Genomic DNA, 22,691 nt, shown 5'->3' with positions numbered 1-22,691 from the left:
CTGAACTGCAGGACATTTATACTGGAATTATAGCGTCGCAGACTTAGTGTTTATTTCGACTGGGTTCTGGGGAAAATGGAGCAAACGATCTCTCCATCAGGCCACCTGGGCAGGAGCAGTCCATCATACAGGTTTATAGCTTCAGCTCGAGGGCTTTCGAGCAACTCATCTGGATGGCTTAATGTTGACTGCTTCCACATGTTGTGCATTTCAACTCGAGAAAACTTTCCCAACGAACCAGGTCCCTCATTTGTTATACATACAAATGTGGCGACTGTGGTATACAAATAAAACAAATAAAGCTTACATCACTATGTGTCAGGAGGTTAAAACCACAGCGCGCTTACACTCCATTTATGCATTTAATTACAGAGCTCATGCTACTTGAAGTAATTTTAGGGCTTAGTGTTTCATAACAGAACTGAGGAGACCCATATTATCCTGCACTTTCTACCATATTTTCAAAAATGGCAGTTGGCTAAAACATGAACCCACTGACTTGGGTTTTTTTTGTTCATTTTCCATGAACTTTCATAGACAAATTTAGAGAAAACAAAACATTCCATAAAACAGGAAGGAATTTGGGAACATTTAGAATTTTCAAATCTTAATTGAAATAAAGGACTGACTTCCACTAATACTAATCTAATAAAAACCTGACGACCTGGGATTTGTAAAGTCATTAAAATGGTTATATCATTGCCATTATTTTTAATCTGTCTACCTGTTTTGGAAATAATGTGAATTCTATATAGCTGTTTATTGTCTTACACATTATACGGTATAAAAAGGTTCTGTCTATTTATCTTGTCAGCTAGCTTTAGAAAAAGGTCCTCCACGGGGGACTGCAGGATTTCATGAGGTATTATGACCTATTTTTGTCCAAGCAGGGTACACAAAAAAGAAGAATACAACAACAAAAAAATGGGAGAAAAAAATCATTTCAAAACAATGAAATGCCCTGAAGGAATGGTACGTCATGTCACGACAGAGAACAGCACACCGCTGAGCGAAGGAATTTTGCACTTGTCTTTATTGGTGTTGTTTCAGTGGAACATGGGCTGAATGACAGAAGTTAATGTAGTAATAAGTAATCGCAAAAAATGCAAACATGCTGTGTGCAAGTCAACTGGAGCGCTCAAATGAGAGCTATTAACATTGTGACAAACTGTAAACAACCAAACGTTAAACTAGAATTGCTTTCTGTTATAAATGCAGGCAAGTTTCACCTCTGAATGTCAAATATGCTTAAAAAAGATCCAACCATTATTTTTTTTTAAATCACAAGATGCAAATTGGACTCTCATCTCCCCTGTGTGAGTTTGCAATGATCCTAATGTGGCTTGCTTTCATTGCCCTTATTTTAAACTCAAAGCTCATTTACGAATGTAAATGCGGATTCCTTGTGGCCTTGATTTGGGGCAACTCTGTTGGCCTTCTTCCTCTCATGGCAGACACTTTGACCCCTCTCTTGCGGCCATGTGGCAATGTTGAAGGGACACAGTTGTATGGCTGGAATGACAGCATGCCATTTTGCCAGCACAATGCTGTTGGCCTGAGCTCAGAGGTTTTTTCTCTTAGACACGGCCCCAGGTGTCTATACTTCCTCCTTCATCTCTCATCGGATTTTGTCCACTTACAGGATGTTGGGCTCACATTACACCCCCATTCGCCAAAAATAACTATCAGTGGCTTTCGGCCAAGATGTTGTTTGAAAATGCAGCATGTCTAAACACATGGAGTTCCAAAACTTTTCCACATTTTGTAACAGTGACTTGGGGGTTTAAAGGTAAAAATCACTACACATACCAATGACCCACATTTATAAATTGTCATTTTCACAGTTTCTGTTCATTAACTGCTGATGACTGTGGAACTTGACCAATTAGACATATTTATCAATTATTCAAAAAACCTCCTGTAAAAGTTTGGGTAACCAAAATCAAGCCAAAAATAAATCTTTTATCTAAGCTTACATGACACATCTGCAAACCGGTCAAAACATCTAACATAAGCCTGTTAAAATATTCTGCTGGCTTGTTTCTACAGATAACAACTCCCACATCATTTCATTGCATTACAACAACATAGTTCCAAACCAAAGTCAGTCTAGAGGCTATCACACTTGACTTGTGCTACAGACTACTATCTATTGATTTTTCTTTTTTTAATAACTGAGAAATAAGCAGTAGCGAGTTGGCGACATACATTCTTGAATTCAACATGCGCTCTAGCAGCTTGTTTTCAGTGAATTTCTATGTACCTTCATTCAACTGTGTTGAATACAGCAGGTATGTTTCCTGTCATCATTAATCAGCCTTGCAATGTTTCAGAAATGTTCCTGCCCAGCTACATCTCAAAAGCCATACAAAATGTTTTTCTTTTTTCTTTCTCAGCTTTTAGATTGTAAAAAGGTAACTATTGTGCACAACCATTGTTTATGGACATTATCCACTTATTAATCCATCTTTCCTACCACCAAATTTTTACAACCTATCTTACATTATACAGCACTTTGGTCTGGTCCACTAATTTGGTCAAGTAGCATTCCAAAAGTCCTGTATTCCCTATAACCACAATGGGATGTTTCACTGTTTGCCAAAATATCACTTAAGTAAATCAGCACAGCCGGGATTGCAAATCACAGTCATGCTAATGTTCAGAATATGAACCATACTCTTGCCTGTGTAACATTGCTTTAATAGAAATGTATAACCGAGACACTGTGTGCAGGATTTTTTGCTGTATATATCTTGGCTACAACAGAACAATTTTATACTAATTCGGATTTTTAAACAAAAAACCTGCCAACAGTGTGGTACTCCCCTGTCCATTGTTCCTCCCTTACTGAAAATGTCCATAGACTGAGTATGGGGCAGAGTGATTTCTTCCCCAATGGGTGTTTCAGTGTTTGTTGTAGTTCTCAATCTTGACTACCAGGTGGAAAGCTTGACATCCCAAGATTGTAACGTCTTCAAAAGGCAAATAGGTAAGAAGTTATTTACTGTACTTCAAAGCGTATGGATTTACGACTTTAAGAGGATCAACATTTGTTTTATAACACATCCAATTAATCTTAGCACCCTAGTTTAACAAATTATGTCAACAACTAAACAACAGGCGGATGCCTTCTATAAGTGCAAGTTTGTTACTTGAAACTTATGTAGCTATGCAGCACAAATCTTTGTCCTTATGTTACCATCCTGAACTTCTTAGAGATTTGTGTCCATAGAAACAGTGTTCATTGTGCTAGCTAAAGCAAAACTTGATTGTAGTCCAGAACTCAGGCTCTGAGAAGTTATCTGCTCAAACCCTGATAGCAGAACAAATAGAAAGTGTGTGTGTGTGTGTGTGTGTGTGTGTGTGTATAAATATCAAGGAGGCGGATGTTGCACTAATGAATGCTAATCTACTCATTATTTGGTCTGTGGTTTCAGCAAGATAAAAAGCACCGACGCGCCGAAATTATTCAAGAAACGTTTCATTTCGTGTACCGATCACGCTTAAACTGTCACATGATTATTATTGCATTTCAGAGATATCCAGTTATGGTAATTCAGCATCTGCCGCCTTCGATGTTGAATTGTTCTGGCATGATGTTGATGAAACTGACAGGATTTGTCAAGAACACTATGCATGCAAGGAAAAAAGTGCGAATGTTCCAATGCGAGTTTCATAAACACACGATGACTCTATTAAGTGCTGGGGGATTATGACAAGTGGTGGAAAAAGCAATCGACTGCTTTTTCCTACCTCCTGCGACACCAGGGTGAGTCCTTGCTCAACATCAAAAACAGAATCCTGAGGCAAAATGCATCTGCATGGCAACTGATGTAGTGAAACTAATGCTGAACACCTGAAACATAACTTTAGATCAGCTAAGACCTGCTGTGAACTACAGACTCATCCAGAATATCAACCCTGGCAGACCTGCAGTTTGTTTACTGTGATGTCTAAATGATAAACTCCTTAATGTCTCAGCTTACTGTTCAGGTCTTCATCTTAATGTGTACTATTCACTTACATTTACGGCATTCAGCCGAAAATCTAGATAGTAAATTGTCATTCAAAAACTACCGTGAACGAACAGCAAATATGCAATGAGCTCCGTAATTATTGGCATCCCCTATTTAAAAAAAGCCTACAACGAATACATTAAAAAGCATGTACAATAAGTACATTAAAATAGTGCATTTATCTCTTTAAAACTTTGGTTGCGCACCCATACAATTAATATTCTGTGACTCCTGCCCTAAAGAGAATACCAACACTGAGTCGCTTCCTAACAAGCCTGCAAACACGGCGAGAATGACATTAGGAAGGGTTTTTTTTTTTTCCTCGCAACAGGAAACACTTTGAAATTGACAAGCACAAAAATAAATGAAGCTGTGCAATTCTGAAACTGTGATCTTCAGGCATTTTTCTCTTTGCTTCACCATCCTCATCAATTTGCGGAGAGACGATGCGTGCATGGGTCCAATTCCTGGATAATTCTAAACACTTTCAGACACTTTTTTGTATTGCTTTAATTCCACTCAATTGCATTTCCCAATTTTATGGGTTTTTTACAATTGTGTGTTCTTTGTGCAACACAGTATTTATACCCTAGGGAAACAATACATGGTTAAAGGCAACAGCAGAGTTCCTGGGGGAAATGAGGAAAGAGGAAAAATGAAGAAAAAAAAAAAAAATGAAGAATGCTAAATGGTTTGCATTTCTTACTGTCAGAAAAAAAGATAAATATTTCCATTTATTGTACAAATGGAAATTTTGAATTACTCTGTGCAAGGTTCTTTTTTTTTTTTTTAACTATTTCAGCTCATTTTTTATGAAGGGTGCCAATAATACTGGACTGGGCACTGTAGTTATGAGATATAGAAGGCTGGAGCAGCTGACAGATCTGGAAAGTTTAAGTGGTTAATAAAAGCCTACTTGTTCCAAGCAAATGTTTTAAGCAAACTAACATACTGGAGGACATCACATGGCTGGTTGTTGTGTCTACAGTCCAGCAAGGCTGATGAAACGTGAATTAGTTTGTCTTTGAAAGGTTTCATGCTGTCTCAGAGCATCCATAATGTATCAAAAAATGTCAGTGCATAGATGAAATATGTTCATATTTGATCCTTTTTTTTTTTTTTTTAAATCAAGGTGAAACAGATCAGTCTGAGAGAATGGAAATGGAAGCATTCTTGGCACCACTAATGTGATGGTAATTAAAGGTGTAAAAGTGAGACAAAACACTTTGCATAGCCCAGAGCGCACTCTCCTATTGCATGAACGGACCTGCAGGTTCGTTATAGTGACCCGAGTGTTTTTCTTTATGATGATATGAAAGTGTAAACGTTCACAAAAAAAAAAAAAATAGATGGGTATGAAATGGGTAGGAAATGATGAAACCGGAAACCAGAACATCATCACACGTCCGTCATCTCGTCCTCCATTTCGTCCCCTTCTGTCTCTCCTTCCGCTTCGTCCTCGTCCTCCGAGGTCACGTCAGCGTCATCTATCTGGGCCATGCACTTCTGACACGAGCACACGAACAGGTAGTTTTCTCTGAAAGAGTGACATGAGAAAAGACTAAACGTGTGGAATGTTCACGTGTTCTAGGTCCCCAAGTATGAAAAAGCTCTCCTAACAACGTAGACATAAGGAACTTTAGAATTCGTTGGAAAAATTACAAGCTTAATTAGAAGCTAAATTATCTAATATTAATTATCAGCATCAGTTGACTATTGCCCTGAAAACATTGGATTCATATTTGGCATTTTCTTTTTTTCTCCCAAATAATTTATGACCTCTTTTCCTATTTATGCAAAGTTGAGTGGCTAGGATTATTATTTCTATTTTCTTGTTCACCATTAGCTGAAAAAAAAAAAAAAAAAAAAAAGGCAAATTGTGTGTCCTCGTACTTTCTCTCTCTCTCACACACACTGACAATTTTTACAACCACCCTCTCCCCTTTGTATAATTGTTAGCCATTTTTAAACCAGTTTTCGTCATTGTGAATTCCTAACCACTAGCTAGTGCTTCTCTACTGTACGACAGCTACCCTACCAAGCAGGGTAAGGACTAGGACACTGTCACTGCAGCACTGTCTTCACATCATCTCAAACTGCTGGTCATGTACAGTCACAGCTCAGCCAACAACCCCCCCTCCATATACATGACAGAAGCCAACGATGACTCGTGTTACTCTAATTGACAAGAGGAAAAATAAATCGCTATTCCTCCCACAACAAAGAGCAGAGGCAGTCATATCACTAGCCTTGATAAAAACTAGATTTAAAAAAAAAAAAAAACTTCCTTTTTCAAGGACATGAGGGAAAACAGTAATGGATACATCAAATCAGTAGTCTGGGCACTTGTTCATTTTATAATTCATAGTTGCATGAAAAGAGAAAGAGGTTAAACCAAATTCCCGATTGACTTTCATAATAAACGTCTCATTTTGCACACAATGTGGCCAAAATGTATGTGGACACCTGACCATTACATCCTTATGTAGCTGGGACAGACAGCTGTTTAGAATATCTTTATATGCTGTAGCATTACAATGTCCCATCACTGGAACAAAGAGATGACATCCGCTCTTCTGGGAAGTCTAAGGCCGGAAGAAAATGTTTAAAAAGCACATCCGAGTGTGATGTAAGGTGCCCACAATCTAAAGCACTTTCTCAACTCAACTGCTGCACAAAACATGGCTTGTAGATGGTTGTAGATTTAAAGAAAATAAGAAATTGCAATATAACTCTGCTGCTGTAACTAACAGTCACCTCATAGTTAGACATCTCTCAAGAGAAAAGTATGAAGCTTGCCATACACTGATCTCTTTTATTAGAACAATACTAATGAATGTATGCCTTGTCGATCCCTAGAGACATTGGTTACACTCATTTAAAGCACTAAATGAGCTCATACTTAAGTGAAATGATGCTTTTAGTATCCAGTTCTACAGTTTGTTCGATTGAGAATCATCACACGAACAAGAATGCATTTCTAATTTAGTGCAACTTCAGACTTTCTGAAGGTCTCACCGAATCTGCAAACACACGAAGCATCAGTAATAAAGCAGGCAGCTTTCGCTCGAGCCCCACAGCTGGAGACGTCGACAACAGTGTTTGAAGTCGAAGTGAGACGGCGCGCAGGTGGGGAAAACTGAATGTGCCTTAAATAAAATGCCATTTCCGAGTGAACATGTTTTATTTCTTCCTAAATCACAAATCAGTAAATAGGTAGGCGATCAATATAAAGCAAAGGTCCAGCACTAATCCCCGTCCCTGTGCTCTCACTAGCATAAAGCCGTTGCGCTTGAATTGATCATTTTTGGAGGGACGTATAAATTCTTAAACAAGCTGAAGCATTCATTACCTCAGGATCTTGTGCCGGCTATGGCGACTCCTGTCTCGCTGGCAACAGTCCAAATAGCTGATGCAGATTTCCTACAGAGAGCGCCGAAAAGAAAGACTTTAATGAGAACAGAGTTACAGTCAATTAGCAACTAGCATCAGAAGTCAAAGTTAACTCAGGTGTTGAGTAGCTGTAAAGAGATTTCCACAGCCTTCCGCTTTCAGTTACAGCTCAGTTATAAGCCAAGAACACAGATGCATTTATTTGGCTCTGATCTGATCTGACTCGCACTGAATGAATGGTTTTAATCATGTAAGGTGGCGGATGCAACAAGGGGGAAAAATAAACATCACAGCACATCTGTGACATGCCACATCTATTCAGGACAAAAAAAAAATCAGTGTACAGTATTCCAAATTTAGAGACTGAAAAATGTAACGGTATACAAATACAGTGGAACCCGGTTATGTCGCCGGCCTAGGGGATGCCAAAAAGAGTTGAGATAACTGATGATCGAGATAAACGAAAACCAATATGGTGGCAATATAATAACGTGCTTAAAATTTCTTTATGTACATGATGTTAATAAATGAGAATGTGCATGACATGTTTTTAGAGGTTTTTTTACACAACAGCGTTGCCGCGATTTGTTTGATTTGTCATGCGGATCGAGATAACCTGTAATGCGGATAAGGAGGCGGAAGCCGAAGTAAACGCAAACAAAGTTTATTGAGAATACTCAGGAGATAATCCACCAATACTTGTAGCGAAGCAGTAATATCCAGTGGTGCGCTCCGGGAGCGCGGTCCACGAAGTTCTGTGAAAGCAGAGACAGTTCGTGTAGAGAATCCACGGATCCGCACTATGGAAAGCGCAGCGCTGGGCAGCAACGGATAAACGTGGTGCAGACAGCGTGAACATGGAAAACAGCAAGATCGGGGGGTAATCCGGGGGGCCGTTGAGAGAATGCAGAGTACGAGAAGAAGGGTACGTAGCGGGATACGTATACGCCATTACACAGACCGCCATATACCAACACATACGATCATGCACAAACAATAAGGGGCCGCGAGTGTATAGAGGTGAGGGCTTAACTAGAAGATGGGATGAGTGAGTGAATGAGAGTCAGGTGTGTGTGAGAAGAGAAGAAGCAGGGTGCTTGGGGAAATGCAGCAGCTGAAGGGGGCGTGGCAGGGGGATTCCTGATATAACCGACGTTAATTGGCAAATTTGCCCCCCTTGTGCTAGAGATATTAGGGTTCGGCGACATTAAAAAAAAAAAAAAAAAAAAAAGAAAAAAGACATAACCGAATAAAAAAAAATGCTAAGACAAAGCGAGAATTTGGTGGTTCCACTTCAAAAACGTCGACTTAATAGGGTTGGCGAGTTAACCAAAGTCGAGATAAGTGGGTTCGAATGTATTTAACAGCAAACATCTGCTTCCCTTAAGCATTTTTTGTAATACTACTTTTCACAGTAATAAAAACATTGCCCAATTATTTAACAAAACCTGATCCACCATTACCTTGTTACATAAGAATTTTAAATGCAATTAGACAAGCATTTGCCCAGCATGGGACTCATTTACAGGAAATATACAAACGTAAAATATTTAATGAATAATTCAGAGTAGAAAACTATAGAACTCATTGTACAGAACTGTAATATTTAATGGAATACAACATGTTTCAAAATATTGGCACCCCAGTAAAGAAATGCCAAACTCCAACCTTGAATCAACTTAAATTCAAAGAACAAACATTATTTATATTATCCATAAAAATACATTTATCATATACATACATGTATATTTTAGTGTTTTCTAACCTCAAGTGATATTTTTCCTATTTCTTTTCTGGCATTGGAAAATCATGATTTATAATGCTCGTGTTATTAGAGGGACCAAGTCAACTAGCATGTTTTGTATGAAGATTCTGACAAATCCTCATAAAGGTTCAGACAAATTCTGACTGTGTAGAACCCAGTCATAGCTTTAAAAATCTCAATATTATCACTTTTCACTATTGTGTCCATTCCAACAGCACTTAGTTTTAATGCCAAATGTTTTAATGCCACTATTTAATTTCTCAATGCAATTAAATTTGCTGCTGAAATTCTTCCCCTTATACACGTAATAAATGTCTCATTTCACATGACCTAATGCTTGCCTGAAGCATGACAACTCAACAGTAAAAAAAAAAAAAAAGGCTCTATGTTTAATACTATGTTTTAAATATACAATTCCCAACGTCTACACATATGATGACAAAATGTTGGAAATGAATGACTGGGTTGTGGAAGTCTAGCGTAGATCTCACTCAGAACATGATAACGCTTTACCCACAGTGGGCAATTATCAAGAACTTTATTTCACCCACAAGTGTCTAGGAATAAAAATAGAAACAATGACTCAATATTTAACCAGTCATTTATATTGATGGTTTCTGTGGCACTCCAATATGATTTCATATTAATATTAGGTTTTGCTCAGCTACTGTTTTACATATTTACAAGTAATTGGAAATGCAGGCGAATCATGTTTCATAAACTTTAACTAGGATAACAGCTACTTCAATAATGTGAGATTTGAATAAATACATAATGTTCCATATAAATCTTCAGTCAGAAGCATGAAAATAGAACATCTATAGATAGAAATATCCTTCTCATTACAGCTGGCACAACAAACACTGAAGTAAACCACATAGAACAACAACTCGAAGTGTTTTAAAATGAATACCACGCCCATTAGCATGCAGAATATTATATATAATTAACAAATAAATAAATAAATAAATAAATAACATTCCCCTTCTGACCTCACCGGGGCCGACATATCTCAAGACATTATTGTTGAAGAAGGAGGTCTCCACATGCCAGATGTAAAGTGAAGGATATTTCCATCTATAGAGGTCATATTTTTGTGCCTTTGACTCAAGGTTTATATGGACTATTCAAGGATCATTCGTGTGTGTATTAAGAGCTCACATTATTGTAGCTGGCTTTTTTCCCCCCTCATAGATGTATATAAATCATGACTTCTCTGCATATTGAATTACTAAATTACTGCTATTTATGTACGTCAGTAGCCAAACAAAACCTAATAGTGTTGTGTTTTTTATATAGATAATTTTTTTTATATATATATTTATATTAGGGCTGCAACAACTAACCTAAATTTATAATAATCGATAATGACATTCTTTGTCAACGAATGTTGGGCTGCTCAAGTTACAGGTTACCGTGACGCAAGAGAACACAGACATTTGCAAAATGGCAGAGAAAACAGAGTCAACTGGCAGCTGGAAAAAGTAAACACACTGGTGTCACCGATAAAGGTGAAACATCAGCACGGTAAGCAAAACTGTGAAAATGGCTATTGCAGTAGATCTGTTCTGTCGTGACTCGCGAGCATCAGGTAGTGCAGTCACCTCGCTCGTGACATAGTGATGGATTCAATTAAACTGGTGCAAACAAACTAAATCTAAAAGCAGCTAATAACAGCAGTGTTAAACAAAATCCCTCATGCAGTCCTCAACAAGCAGCCACTAAAAGCTTTAAAATGTCAAAAGTATAGAAAGTTAAACTCAATATCTGGCTTTTGCATTATCTAAATAGCTATAATACTCTGAATAATGTTATATATAGTTATAAGCTTTTTTTTTTATTTTATTTTATCCGATTAATCAATTATTCTTAAAAAAAAAAAAACCCAAAAAAACGGATTATTCAAAAATCATAATACTCATTAGTTGCAGTATATATATTAAAAAGCCAAACCCCATCTGACCTCGCCAGGTTTGATGTCACTCAGGGCGCTCAGGTGAAGCAGGAAGTTGTTGTCAGGGAAAGACGCCTCCGCGTTCGGTATGCAACTGTGGTTACCTTGACGACAAATATGATTTTGAGTGACCTTTCGATGAGTTTACATTACATTAACACTTTAGGGTAAAGTGTTATATATATATATATATATGTACACACACACACACACACACACACACACACACACACACACACACACACACACACACACATGCATCTCAATAAATTAGAATATCATTAAAAAGTGTATTTAATTTTTGTAGTTTAATACAAGAAGTGAAACTCGTATATTATATAGATTCATCACACACAGACTGATATTTTAAATGTTTATTTCTTTTAAATTGGATGATTTTGGCTCACATTTATCAAAAATCTATACCAATCTCAAAAAATTTGAATGCTTCATAAGACCAATCAAAAAAACCTTTTTAGCTAATTCTTGGACTTCTAGAAAGTATGTTCATTTACTATATATGTAGTCAATACAAGACGACTTTGGCCCATTGAGCAACAGTCCAGTGCTTTTTGTCCTTTGCGCAGGTAAGACACCTCTGACATTGTCTCTGTTTCAGGAGAGGCTCGACACAAGGAATGCGTCAGTTGTAGCCCATGGATGGTGGCTCTTAAAGCACTGACTCCAGCTGCAGTCCACTCTTTGTGAATCTCCCCAAATTCTTGAATGGGCTTCGTTTCATCTTTTTCTACCACATTATTTCCTTCCATTCAATTTTTCATTAATGTGCTTGGATACAGCACTCTGTGAACAGCAGCTTCTTTTGCGATGACCTATTGTGTCTTACCCTCCATGTGCAGGGTGTCAATGATCGTCTTCTGTACAACTGTCAAGTCAGCAGTCTTCCCCACACACATGATTGTGCAGCCTAAGCCAGACTGAGACACTGTTTAAAGGCTCAGGAAACCTTTGCAGGTGTTTGGATTTAATTAGCTGATTAGAGTGTGATGCCATGAATCTCCAATATTGGACTTAAATTTTCAGAGAGTTTTGGGTTTTTATTAGCTGTAAGCCATAATCATCAGTGTGTCCGTGTGTGATAAATCTATATAATATACAAGTTTCACTTTTATTACTGAATTATTAAAATAAATAAACTTTTTGATATTGATGATATTTTAATTTATTGAGATGCACCTGTGTGTGTGTGTGTGTGTGTGTGTATATATATATATATATATATATATATATATATTTTTTTTTTTTTTTTTTTCCCCCCTCTCCATTATTCTTACATGAGCTCTGAAGAAGGAAGAGACCGGATCCTTCACAGTTGAGGAAGTCGCCTGTTTCTGTAAGACGAGCAAAAAAGAAATTATAGTCTGTGAAAAAACCTTTCATCCATCAAACCTATTTCACATTTCACTACATTATTACATATATCTCAAAACGAAGTAGTAGTTGTAATAGTTTGGGAATGACAAGTAGTGAGTGCTTTAGTCCTCCAACATTTGCAGCACAGTAGTTAGTGTGTGTGTGTGTGTGTGTGTGTGTGTGTGTGTGTGTGTGTATTGCATTGGATGTAAAAACTGACCTTTATCGATGTCCTTGTATAACTGGTCAATAAAAGCATCCAGCTGCTCCCTCTGCTGGTGAGAAAGCTCCAGTGCATCACATGCATGAACCCATTGGCTGAGGGAACTGAATAAATAGCAACAATCAGGGATGTAAACTGGCCATCTCTCACATCAGATCATAGCAAAATAAATAAACAAATAAACAAACAAATAAAAAGATAAATAAATAAATAAATACAAAGAAATTATTAACCCTTCATATTTGAAGCTATGACTAAAATTAGTTTTAAATCCATAATGATTTTTATATTATCGCGAACGTTAAAATGTCATTTATTATCCATTATGCTAACCAAGAAGACATACTAGCAAAAAAATAAATAAAAATAAATAAATAAATAAAGTATAATAAATAATTAAACTTAAATAGAATATTAAATGTTATTATACAACAGCATAATTCTTGCTTCTGATTGTTCAGAGTGTTTCTGTAACAACAGGTCTGAACATATTTCACCTGCAATACAACCTGCAGATTTACTGTTCTGTCTAACTATTGATATTTAGAGTCTAAACTACTGCTTTGTAATAGAAGAAAATTAGACTGTAAATAAATCTGCAAAAAATTACAAAATGTTTTAGTTTCTTAAGAACTTGACAAACTGCTTTTTCAATAATTAGTAGACATTCGACATCAAACATAATGAGAAAATGAATTAAATAGACATTTGACAATAATAAATAGAAAATGTGCAAATAAACACATTCTTTTTTTTGGCCAAATATCTCTAGTAAAAGAAGGAGAGAAAAAAAAATATATATATTGAAAAAAATTATAATAAATCAACCTCAGGGTCTGGTCACTGATCATTTTCCTGCAACAGTGGGCTCCCAAAGTGTTCTATTCTGTTCCTAGTGTTTAACTTAGACCGAGTCAAAACAAGAAGTAATAGAGGTAATATAATTTTTTTCAGGATATTGGATATAATGAAATATTTGTGCATTTAATCAGCCTGCAGGGACTGTGTGCTGTCTTTTGATTTACTTTCATTTCTTAACAAGCTCCGAGGGAAAATGATATGAACAGAGAAAGTAATATAAACCTTGGCGAATGCAATGTGTTAATATTCTTCTCCTAGTGAAAACTGACATTGTCTGAATATCGATTTGTATGTAAAGGAAACAAGAAAAAACCCTTTATAATCTAGATACATCTTTAAGCTGGTACATCCAAGCATAAAGAGGGAAAAGGTAATCCTCATTGATTTCCTTTTCAATGTAAATTTAGGATGTGTTTTTACATGATGTCATAGTAATACCATGGTGATACGAACATACACTAACTATTTCACTCAACCTTATCTCAATATAAATCACACGGTTAAAGATTTGACAGGTGAAGATAAACATTTTACAATAGTCCCAGTTAAAGCTTTCAAAGAACTGGCATCCACTGTGTGCACGTGTGCACGTGTGTGTGTGTGTGTGTGTGTGTGTGTGTGTGTGTGTGTGTGTGTGTGTGTGTGTGTGTGTGTGTTTTTGGTACATAACCTAAAGAGAAGTTCAATTGCTTCTTAAAAGAGAATTATGGTGCAAAAGAAACATAATTAAAATGGCACGAACCTGGTGCCAATGCCCTGCCCGTTGGTCCCGATGAGTGCAAAGAAAGAGCGAAAGCCATCTGGAGTGAACCACTGCAAAAGCAGAGGACTGATTAAAATGTCCACACACTAATTATCAACACACACTTCATTATTCAGGTTATTACACTTACAACATTATATTCATTCCACTGGTACTTATGTTGGAACATTTTATAAATATTACACTGCTATTAAGGTTACACACTTTTATAATCATGACACTAATATTAACATTACATCCTTTTACAGTTCCAACATCATTAAAAGTTACTTGTTACAGTGTGACGGGCTTTCCTCGCGCTACACCGTTACTCTGACGGGCTTTCCTCGCGCTACGCCGTTACTGTGACGGCTTTCCTCGCGCTACGCCGTTACTGTGACGGCTTTCCTCGCGCTACGCCGTTACTGTGACGGGCTTTCCTCGCATTACACCGTTACTCTGACAGGCTTTCCTCGCATTACACCGTTACCCTATTGTGATTGTAGATATTACACTATTATTATTATTATTCCACCATAAAACTCTTTGTGCAGACCAAACCGTAAGACTTAGAGACTTAAAACTTGGCCAGAGGGTAGAGCTCAATTTGGGGAGAGGTTGACAAAGTATCGGCCCAATTGGCCAAAGGGGAGGGCTAGAGTAAAAAAAAATAATAAAAACTAATTCCACACATTGTTGGCCATAGCTTATACACTGTCGTTGACTCAAAAGTTTTATATCCTAATCCTTTTATATCCCTACTTTTGCAAACTAGTCCTAGACTTGTCACCCGATCAGAACCAAATCAGTGCAGAAATGTTCCCTGGGCAGTGAATATAAATAACTAATATTTTAGTTAATTTAGTTTTTTCAATTAAAAAAAAAAAAAAAAAGTTTAACTTTTTACTCATCATTGCAAAGGGCTGCCAAAACATTTGAAATAGGCGAGGCCACTTTTACTAAAATGGCTATAACTCCTGAAAGAAATGAGATACTATAACTTCACCACGTGTGCATGAGCTCAATATTTGGTCAAACTAAACAAGAGGGGAAAAAAGGATAAACGGCTATAACTGTGCAACCGTTTGGTTCGATGAACCTGAAACTTTCCATGCAGTGTCTCTGTCCAATGTGCCATAAGGGTCTAGGACTTTACATATCTAAAAAATATAACTGCTATCGGCCAATGAAGTTCGAGCACCTATTACACAAGGTTAGCACAGGCTACTGAAACTCTGTGGACATGTTCCTAATGTTTTTTCTTATGTGCTTCAATGCATTATGTGCTTCAATGCATTATGTGCTTGAACCTCAGTAATCGCTGCTTGCAGCTATAATTATTATTATTATCAGATCTTATCCACAGTACTTAATATATTTTTCCTTTATACATAGTCTACTTTTTCACTTTTCAATCCAAGGTCTTGTTTGCACTCAGAGAAAGCACTTTTTTTTTTTTGCGCTGTAAATAAGTTTATTACCTACTGAACAGGAGATTGTGTACACTTGTTTATAAGCTGAAGATCTATTCATATGAAAAACATTTTTGTGTTTACTGACCTGACTGAGGTGATCATCATAGAGTGCAGTTGTAAAAAGGTTACGCAGCAAAGCCAGTTGGCCCTGAAGGTTGAAGTGAATTGTGTCAAAGCCAGATATCCTAACATGTGTACAGTCACACTTGCATTAGGTTAAAAGCTTCTATAATTGTACCTGGAACTTCTCTCCTAGTAGTTTGTGTGCTATTTCCTCTTGCTCGTTGGCTGCACGGCTGCAAAAGTGGGAAAACAGCCTCTGCCAGCGCCTCTTGTCTTGAGCCTAAAAGGCAGGGAACATAAAACTCTTACCACAACAAACAAATCAAAAAGTTTAAAATTAGAAAGAAAATGGATCAACTATCTACCAAAGGCCATTCACAGCACTCGGACATAAAAACCCTTCACCAAGTCCTTCCACGGTCACAGATATAACTGAATTAGCTTTTAGAAAAGCAGTGAAGAAAAAACAAAACATGCAAAAACCTGCTTCACAACAGCAACCATTTTGGCCATTAGCATGATGCTGGAGGTTTCTGGAGGATAGTGTGCACTCCTGAAAACAACACGCACATCATATTAACACAAATAAATACATTCATTTATTAATTACATTTGTTTTGCTTTCACAAAAGTATGTGGTGTCATATAATCGACTGATAACAGCCTAAAATTGAGATTCCTTTTTTTAATTGTTTTAATCTTCACAGACTTTACTGACCATTATTTGATTATAATAAAGGCTAAGCCTGACTGACCTAAAAGTCACATGTCCTCCAAACTGGAAGGTCAACAGCATGTAAAAAGTGATTTAAATCAGAATTGAAATGTGCGCATCACTAGATTTGTTCAGACCCCAGAAAGAAATGCTGATTTCTGTTTGATCAAGATATGCCATGCTCAAACCTCTGTGCCATTTTCTTTATATGCAGTGTGTTTTTCTATATTTTTAAACACACTTTTTTTCCATGCTGTCACATCCTACATTTTTTGTTTTCAACATACATTTATTATAATATAATGCTAATCTTAAGTGGTCAAATTAAGTGAACTGATCTTGCATATTAAACAAAAATATTATTTAATACTTCTGAATACTAAACCCAATTTAATGTTAATAAAGAATGTAATGCACCAAGTCCATGTATTCATATATATTTATTTTATCAATTTTCTTATATTTTCCAAGGTTTAATCATTACCTCTTTTTTATTTTATTCAAAATTGCTTTGAGTAGATTTACAAAACAAGAAACACAACTAAACACTTTTCCCCTCACAAAATTATAACAAACAGTAAATCAGTGTCTCACCTCCAAGCATCCTGCAGCTTGTTGATTGGATGATCATGATCCTGATGTGAAGGGCCCAGACACAGGACCTGGTGATATTGATCCCAAGCAGCCTGCCTGCACTCACTGCTACAGTACATCACCTACAGGAGGCAGCAAGCACAGGGATAGTCTGTTAGGTGTTTGGGACATTTTTATAGACCTATTATTAACATAAATAGATTACACACAGTCAGCTGAAATAAAGAACCATGATGGGTAAAAACATGCACTATATTGCCAAAGGTTTGCAGACACCTGGTCAGATGTATGGTATGGGCTTTTTGAGCGTCGCTTTCCATATTAAGTCCCAATTCTAATTCTTCTAACTCCCTCCACCCTTCTTAGATTTTGGAGAGCGCTTATGGAGATTAATTTAGACGCAAGAGTGTTAGTAAAGTCAAGTACTGATGTACGTGAGTTCAGGAGGCCCGGAGTGGATTCAGAGATTCAATTCATCCCAAAGGTGTTCAGTACGGTTGAGATCAGCACTCTAAAGCAGGAGATCTTCACTCAAACACATGCAAAGCATATCTTCATGAAGTTTGCTTTGTGCACAAAGGCATTGTTATGCTAATTCAAGTGAAAGGGAAATTTCATGCTACTGCATTTAAAAAGACATTCTATACAACTGTGTGCTTTCAGCACAGAACAATTTGGGAAAGAACCAAATGGCTGGGGAAATTTGGTTTCAATACCAATTTTGTACATACAAAATTAAATTGGTTGATATTTTACACTTAACAAAAGTAGTGTAATTTAAATATATTGTTTTGTTTTATTTTATTATAATATATATATATATATATATATATATATATATATATATATAAATTAATCTATGTATGTACATACATACACACCATTTTTAATATACTAAAATATTTAAATTAATATGAATATTGTCTGGGTGTAGCAAAAATCTGTGAAAATTTGCTAAAGGTTTTCGCAAACTTTTGATCATTCCTCTGTACAGAACAGGTTCAGCTCTGAGATGTTGGTGGGTCCCCTCTAATAAGCTGCTTGCCTCATTAGACATTTCTAATGAAGGATAGCCAGGACTTTTATGTGGCCATTCTAAAACATTAACTTTATTCCATTTTCTTTATAATTACTTGTGTGCTTAAGTTTGTTATCTTGCTGACCCACTTTCATTGAGACATATTAGTCCTGTCAGTTCACAGACATATTTATTTTTGCTGAAACAATTCAGAATTTATCGATCCATCAGTGATGGCAAACCTTTCTAGCCGATATGCAGCAACACAGCAAAATCCATAAACTACCACCACCATGCACGGTTTCCTTTCTCCAAACATAACCATCTCTTTTAAACCAAATGGGTTAATTTGGGTATCCATTTTTCCTCCAGCAGCCTTCTGGCTAGGCCACCTGATCTTTGGCAAACCTTTTTCATGATACCCTGCCATGCACACCAAGGTTGTTCATTGTTTTCCTTACAGCGGAATCATGAAAAATTAACACCGGCCAATGTGGGAGAGGCCTTTAGTTGCTTAGAAGTTCCCCATTTCCTTTGTGACCCTGCAGACTATTATCCATTTTGCTCCTGGAGTGATTTTGTTAGTCAGTTCCTCCTGGGGAGGCTAACAATGGCCTTGAATTTCACTCATTTGTACACAGTCTGTTTAATGGTGGATTGGTGGAGTCCAAAGTCTTTAGAAATCGTTTTGCAACCTTTTCAGTCCTGAAGTGCATCAACAGCTCTCTCTCCTTTTATAGAAATCTCCTTTGTTTGTGCCATGATCCACTTCTGCTTCAAACTATCTGCTAATAGTCAAGTCAAGTTTATTTCTATAGCACTTTTTACAACAGACATTGCCTCAAAGCAGCTTTAAAGAATTTAACAGTTAAGGTAAACGATGTGTATTTATCCCTGATGAGCAGCCTGGGAGACTGTGGCAAGAAAAAACTACTAGTGGTACACATGAAGATAGATTTTATTAAATCATTTCCCAAACAAATATATGATTAGGAATGCTATTTTTGTTTAACTGTATTTTATTTGTCAACATTTAAGACTTGTATGAAAATCTTGACCTTGAAATATGACCAGAGACATTATCCACCAATACAGAACATTTAAGGGTTCACAAACATTCAAACATGACATATGGTAGCACTTCTGTTTTGCTGATGTGTTCAAACATCAATATTAAATCTAGATATTGTGACATAAACCAAGCCATTTTTTTTTTTTGCTGAGGTGGAACAGGTTATGTTAAAATGTAATGTTAATAATGTTAAACATATGAGACAACACATGCTTCTATATAGATATATTAAATAGTAATGGGAATTTCTGAGGAATTTCACGCTCTCACATGATGAAACAAAAGCACTTGTTTATTTAAATATCAAAAGTGAAACACTTCACAGAAACTCTAACCGAGATAAAGCGCTTCATCAAGATGCATGAACATGAAACTTCTCTGATCTTTATTAAAAATTGCTCCAAACTTAAAAACTCTCATTTAAACATAGCTAGATATACAATATAAAAGGAGTGGACTGGCGCACACACACAGATGAACAAACTAACTGCAAGCAGTTTTGTTTCGTTTCACTGTGTACTGTAGATGATTGAAATAAATTCTAATTCTAAATTAAATTTTGATTTGATTTGAAAATTACAGCCTACTTGAAGTGATCTTGTTAAAAACAATATTTAAATGGCAGGTTTGGCACACTACCTCCAACTAATGTAAATGTTTTGAGCTTTAGGGAGTTGTCCCTGTGTTTTCACTAATTTTGCTTCTTAGCTCTCATAGGTGGACTCATACGACGAGTACTACCACTAATATTTTTCTTATTATTATTATTTAGAAGATGATGAACACTCATGAGTATGTATTTGGTCTTAGCAAGTAAGAACTTTTTGAAACTAAAAGAATTTTGTAATAGGCCACATCTGATAAAAACTGAAACATCATATTATTAAAAGTCTCATTGAATTATATTGATAGATGTAGGTATCCTAAAGCACTGGAATAACTGAAAATCTTCACAGAGACTGTGAATGAGAACTAGTTGATGGCCCTTCGTGAAGTAAAGGTGAATCATACAGTACCTGGCAGTGAGGGCAGGCTTGGTGCAGCTCAGGTCGGACCTTACACAGCTCAGGATGAGGCAGGCTGAGGGCAGGTAGACCGCTGAGCCTGCGTGCATTTTCTTCTGCTGTCTCCAGAGCACGCAGGCAGTATTCACATGCTATAGGAAGCACAGACTGATTAAGAAAACAACTCCAGCCATAGTTGTCTTACTGGCAACAAAAAAAAGTGAGTACACGAACTGAACATGTCAAAACTGCATCCAAAGTGTCAATATTTTGTGTGAACACCACCATTATCCAGCACTGCCTTAACCCTCCTGGGCATGAAATTCACCAGAGCTGCACAGTTTGTTGCTGGGATCCTCTTTCACAACTACATAATGACATCACAGAGCTGCTGAATGTTAGGACACATGGTTCCTCTGCACCTTCTGCTTAAGGATGTCCCACATGTGATCAATAGGGCTCAGGTCTGGAGACATACTTGGCCACTCAATCACCTTCACCTTCCTCAGCAAGGCAGTTGTTATCTTGGCCCTGTGTTTGGGGTCATTTTTATGCTGCAAAACTGCCGTACGGCCCAGTTTCTGAAGGGAGAGCATCATGTTCTGATTTTGATTCAGAATGTCACAGTACATGTTGGAATCCATGTTTCCCTCAATGACCTGCTGCTCCTCAGGACCAGCAACACTCACGCAGCCCCAGACCATGATGCTACCACCACCATGCTTGATAGGCAAGACACAATTTTCTTGGTACTTCTCACCAGGCCATCACCACACATGCTGGTCAACATCTGAGCCAAACAAGTACATCTTAGTCTCATCAGACCACAAGACATTGTTCCAGTAATTCATGCTTGTGAACAAGTCGACTTCAGCAAACTGTTTTTCTGGCTTTCTTGTGAGCCAGCTTTAGAAGACGTTTCCTTCTGGGGTAAGGACAGCCATGCAAACAGACTTGTGTGTGGTGTATGGTCTAAACACTGACAAGCAGACCTTCTACAACCTCTAAAGCAATGCTGCAGCACTCATGTGTTTGTTTTTTTAAGCAGCTTCTGTATCTGATGCACAGGGACTCAACTTCTGTATGACCCTGATCACTGCACTGTAACTCAGTTTGAGGGTGTTACTGATCTTTTTATAGCCTCTGTGATATTTCTGGGGAGCAACCATTCTAATTTTGAAATCCTTAGAGCGTCTTTGCCATGACGTGCCATGTAGAACATCCACTGGTCAGTCTGAGAGAACTTTACTCAAAGCACCAAATTCTAACTGCTCTAATACAAGATACATAAATTTGTATGGTCCTTTCAAGTAGAAACATGAACAAAAACATGAACATAATGAATAGGACGAGTGGCTTTGCATGGTTACCAGTTATTTTGTCAATAATGGCTGTATGTTGAGTTATTTTCAGAGGACAGTAAATGCATACCGATACACAAGGTGCACATTTGCTACTCTAAAATATATCCAAGTTTCATTTCTATAATAATGTCTCTTGAGAAGATCTACTAAAATGGTTGCTGAAATGTGATCAGTGTACTCACTTTATTAAGATATTGCAGGTCTAACACTTCTAAAGGGATTACACATATCCAAGACACTACATAACACTGTTAATGAGATCAAAGATGATTTATAGAGTGTATACTGAATATTGTTTTCAGAACAAAATAACCGATGTTGTAATTAGGCACTGATGACTTAGAATACCACAGGGTCAAATCTGAATGTTTGTATGTATGCATGTAAAGGACTTCTTATACAACTAGATAATTTAAAACATAACACTCCTTACCTTTATACTTGTACAAGGCATTCCACAGGAACTGAGCCGACACAAGGGGACGCTCAATAAAGATAGCCTCGCCCTTTTTGAAAGGTCTCTTGGCGAATAGTCCTTTTCCCTTAATAAGTGACACAAAAAGAGTGTTCAGTGCCTCAGGCCTGCTTTGGGGAATCTCGACCAAGTGCCACGTTTTTATTAAGGGCAACCAGCAGCCTGTCAAAAGCTTCATTCACCAATCGAAGAACTATAAGACCAAAATTACTACATTAATACCTGCCAATCACCGTCATAGTCTCAAACGCCATATTGTGACTCAAAATGTAGCATTTAATTCAGAAAAGTAACTACAGATCTGCGGGATGAGATATCTAAGAGCTGGAAAATAATTGTCTAAAAATAAAACGCATAGCAAAAAAGTGACATGTTTTTATATAAGCAATTTGATTACAGATACACACCTTGACATTGTCGATAAAGCGGACTTCCACGCAGTTTGCTGTTTTACCGGGATCAGCGCATCGCGAAAACATGTCATCCAAGGGGGCCGCCATGTTGGAAACTGTGTCTCACCTTTGACCTCAGTGAAGTTATCCAATTGGACGGCTCCTTTTTCGATGTGCGCTGACGTCGCTCA

The 22,691-nt window shown here is 37.1% G+C and overlaps 1 protein-coding gene across 1 annotated transcript; it reads right to left on the bottom strand.

The window, feature by feature from the left end:
- Positions 1-4,337: 4,337 nt before the first annotated feature.
- smyd5 (SMYD family member 5) lies at positions 4,338-22,656 on the bottom strand. Its single transcript, XM_046859844.1, has 13 exons — positions 22,516-22,656; positions 22,067-22,175; positions 20,282-20,421; positions 17,176-17,297; positions 16,350-16,419; positions 16,042-16,146; positions 15,889-15,951; positions 14,329-14,399; positions 12,723-12,829; positions 12,424-12,480; positions 11,138-11,232; positions 7,369-7,439; positions 4,338-5,553 (listed from the first exon to the last, which is right to left on the bottom strand). Exons 1-13 carry the CDS (start codon positions 22,606-22,608, stop codon positions 5,415-5,417), a joined length of 1,242 nt encoding a protein of 413 aa, XP_046715800.1. The 5' UTR covers positions 22,609-22,656; the 3' UTR covers positions 4,338-5,414.
- Between the last annotated feature and the right edge of the window lie 35 nt (positions 22,657-22,691).

This window comes from Silurus meridionalis, chromosome 10, assembly GCF_014805685.1.
Source record: "Silurus meridionalis isolate SWU-2019-XX chromosome 10, ASM1480568v1, whole genome shotgun sequence".
NCBI lineage: Eukaryota > Metazoa > Chordata > Actinopteri > Siluriformes > Siluridae > Silurus > Silurus meridionalis.
This window is presented reverse-complemented; position numbering and strand designations above follow the sequence as displayed.

What these genes read in the sequence shown, in the direction of transcription:
- smyd5 (XM_046859844.1), bottom strand. Translation starts at nt 22,608, where the DNA reads ATGGCGGCCCCCTTGGATGACATGTTTTCGCGATGCGCTGATCCCGGT. An exon ending in TGCCTTGTACAAGTATAAAG is followed by an intron (nt 20,422 to 22,066) that starts GTAAGGAGTGTT and finishes TGCTTCCTATAG; the next exon opens with CATGTGAATACTGCCTGCGT. An exon ending in ATGATGATCACCTCAGTCAG is followed by an intron (nt 14,400 to 15,888) that starts GTCAGTAAACAC and finishes CTGCTTTTGCAG; the next exon opens with TGGTTCACTCCAGATGGCTT.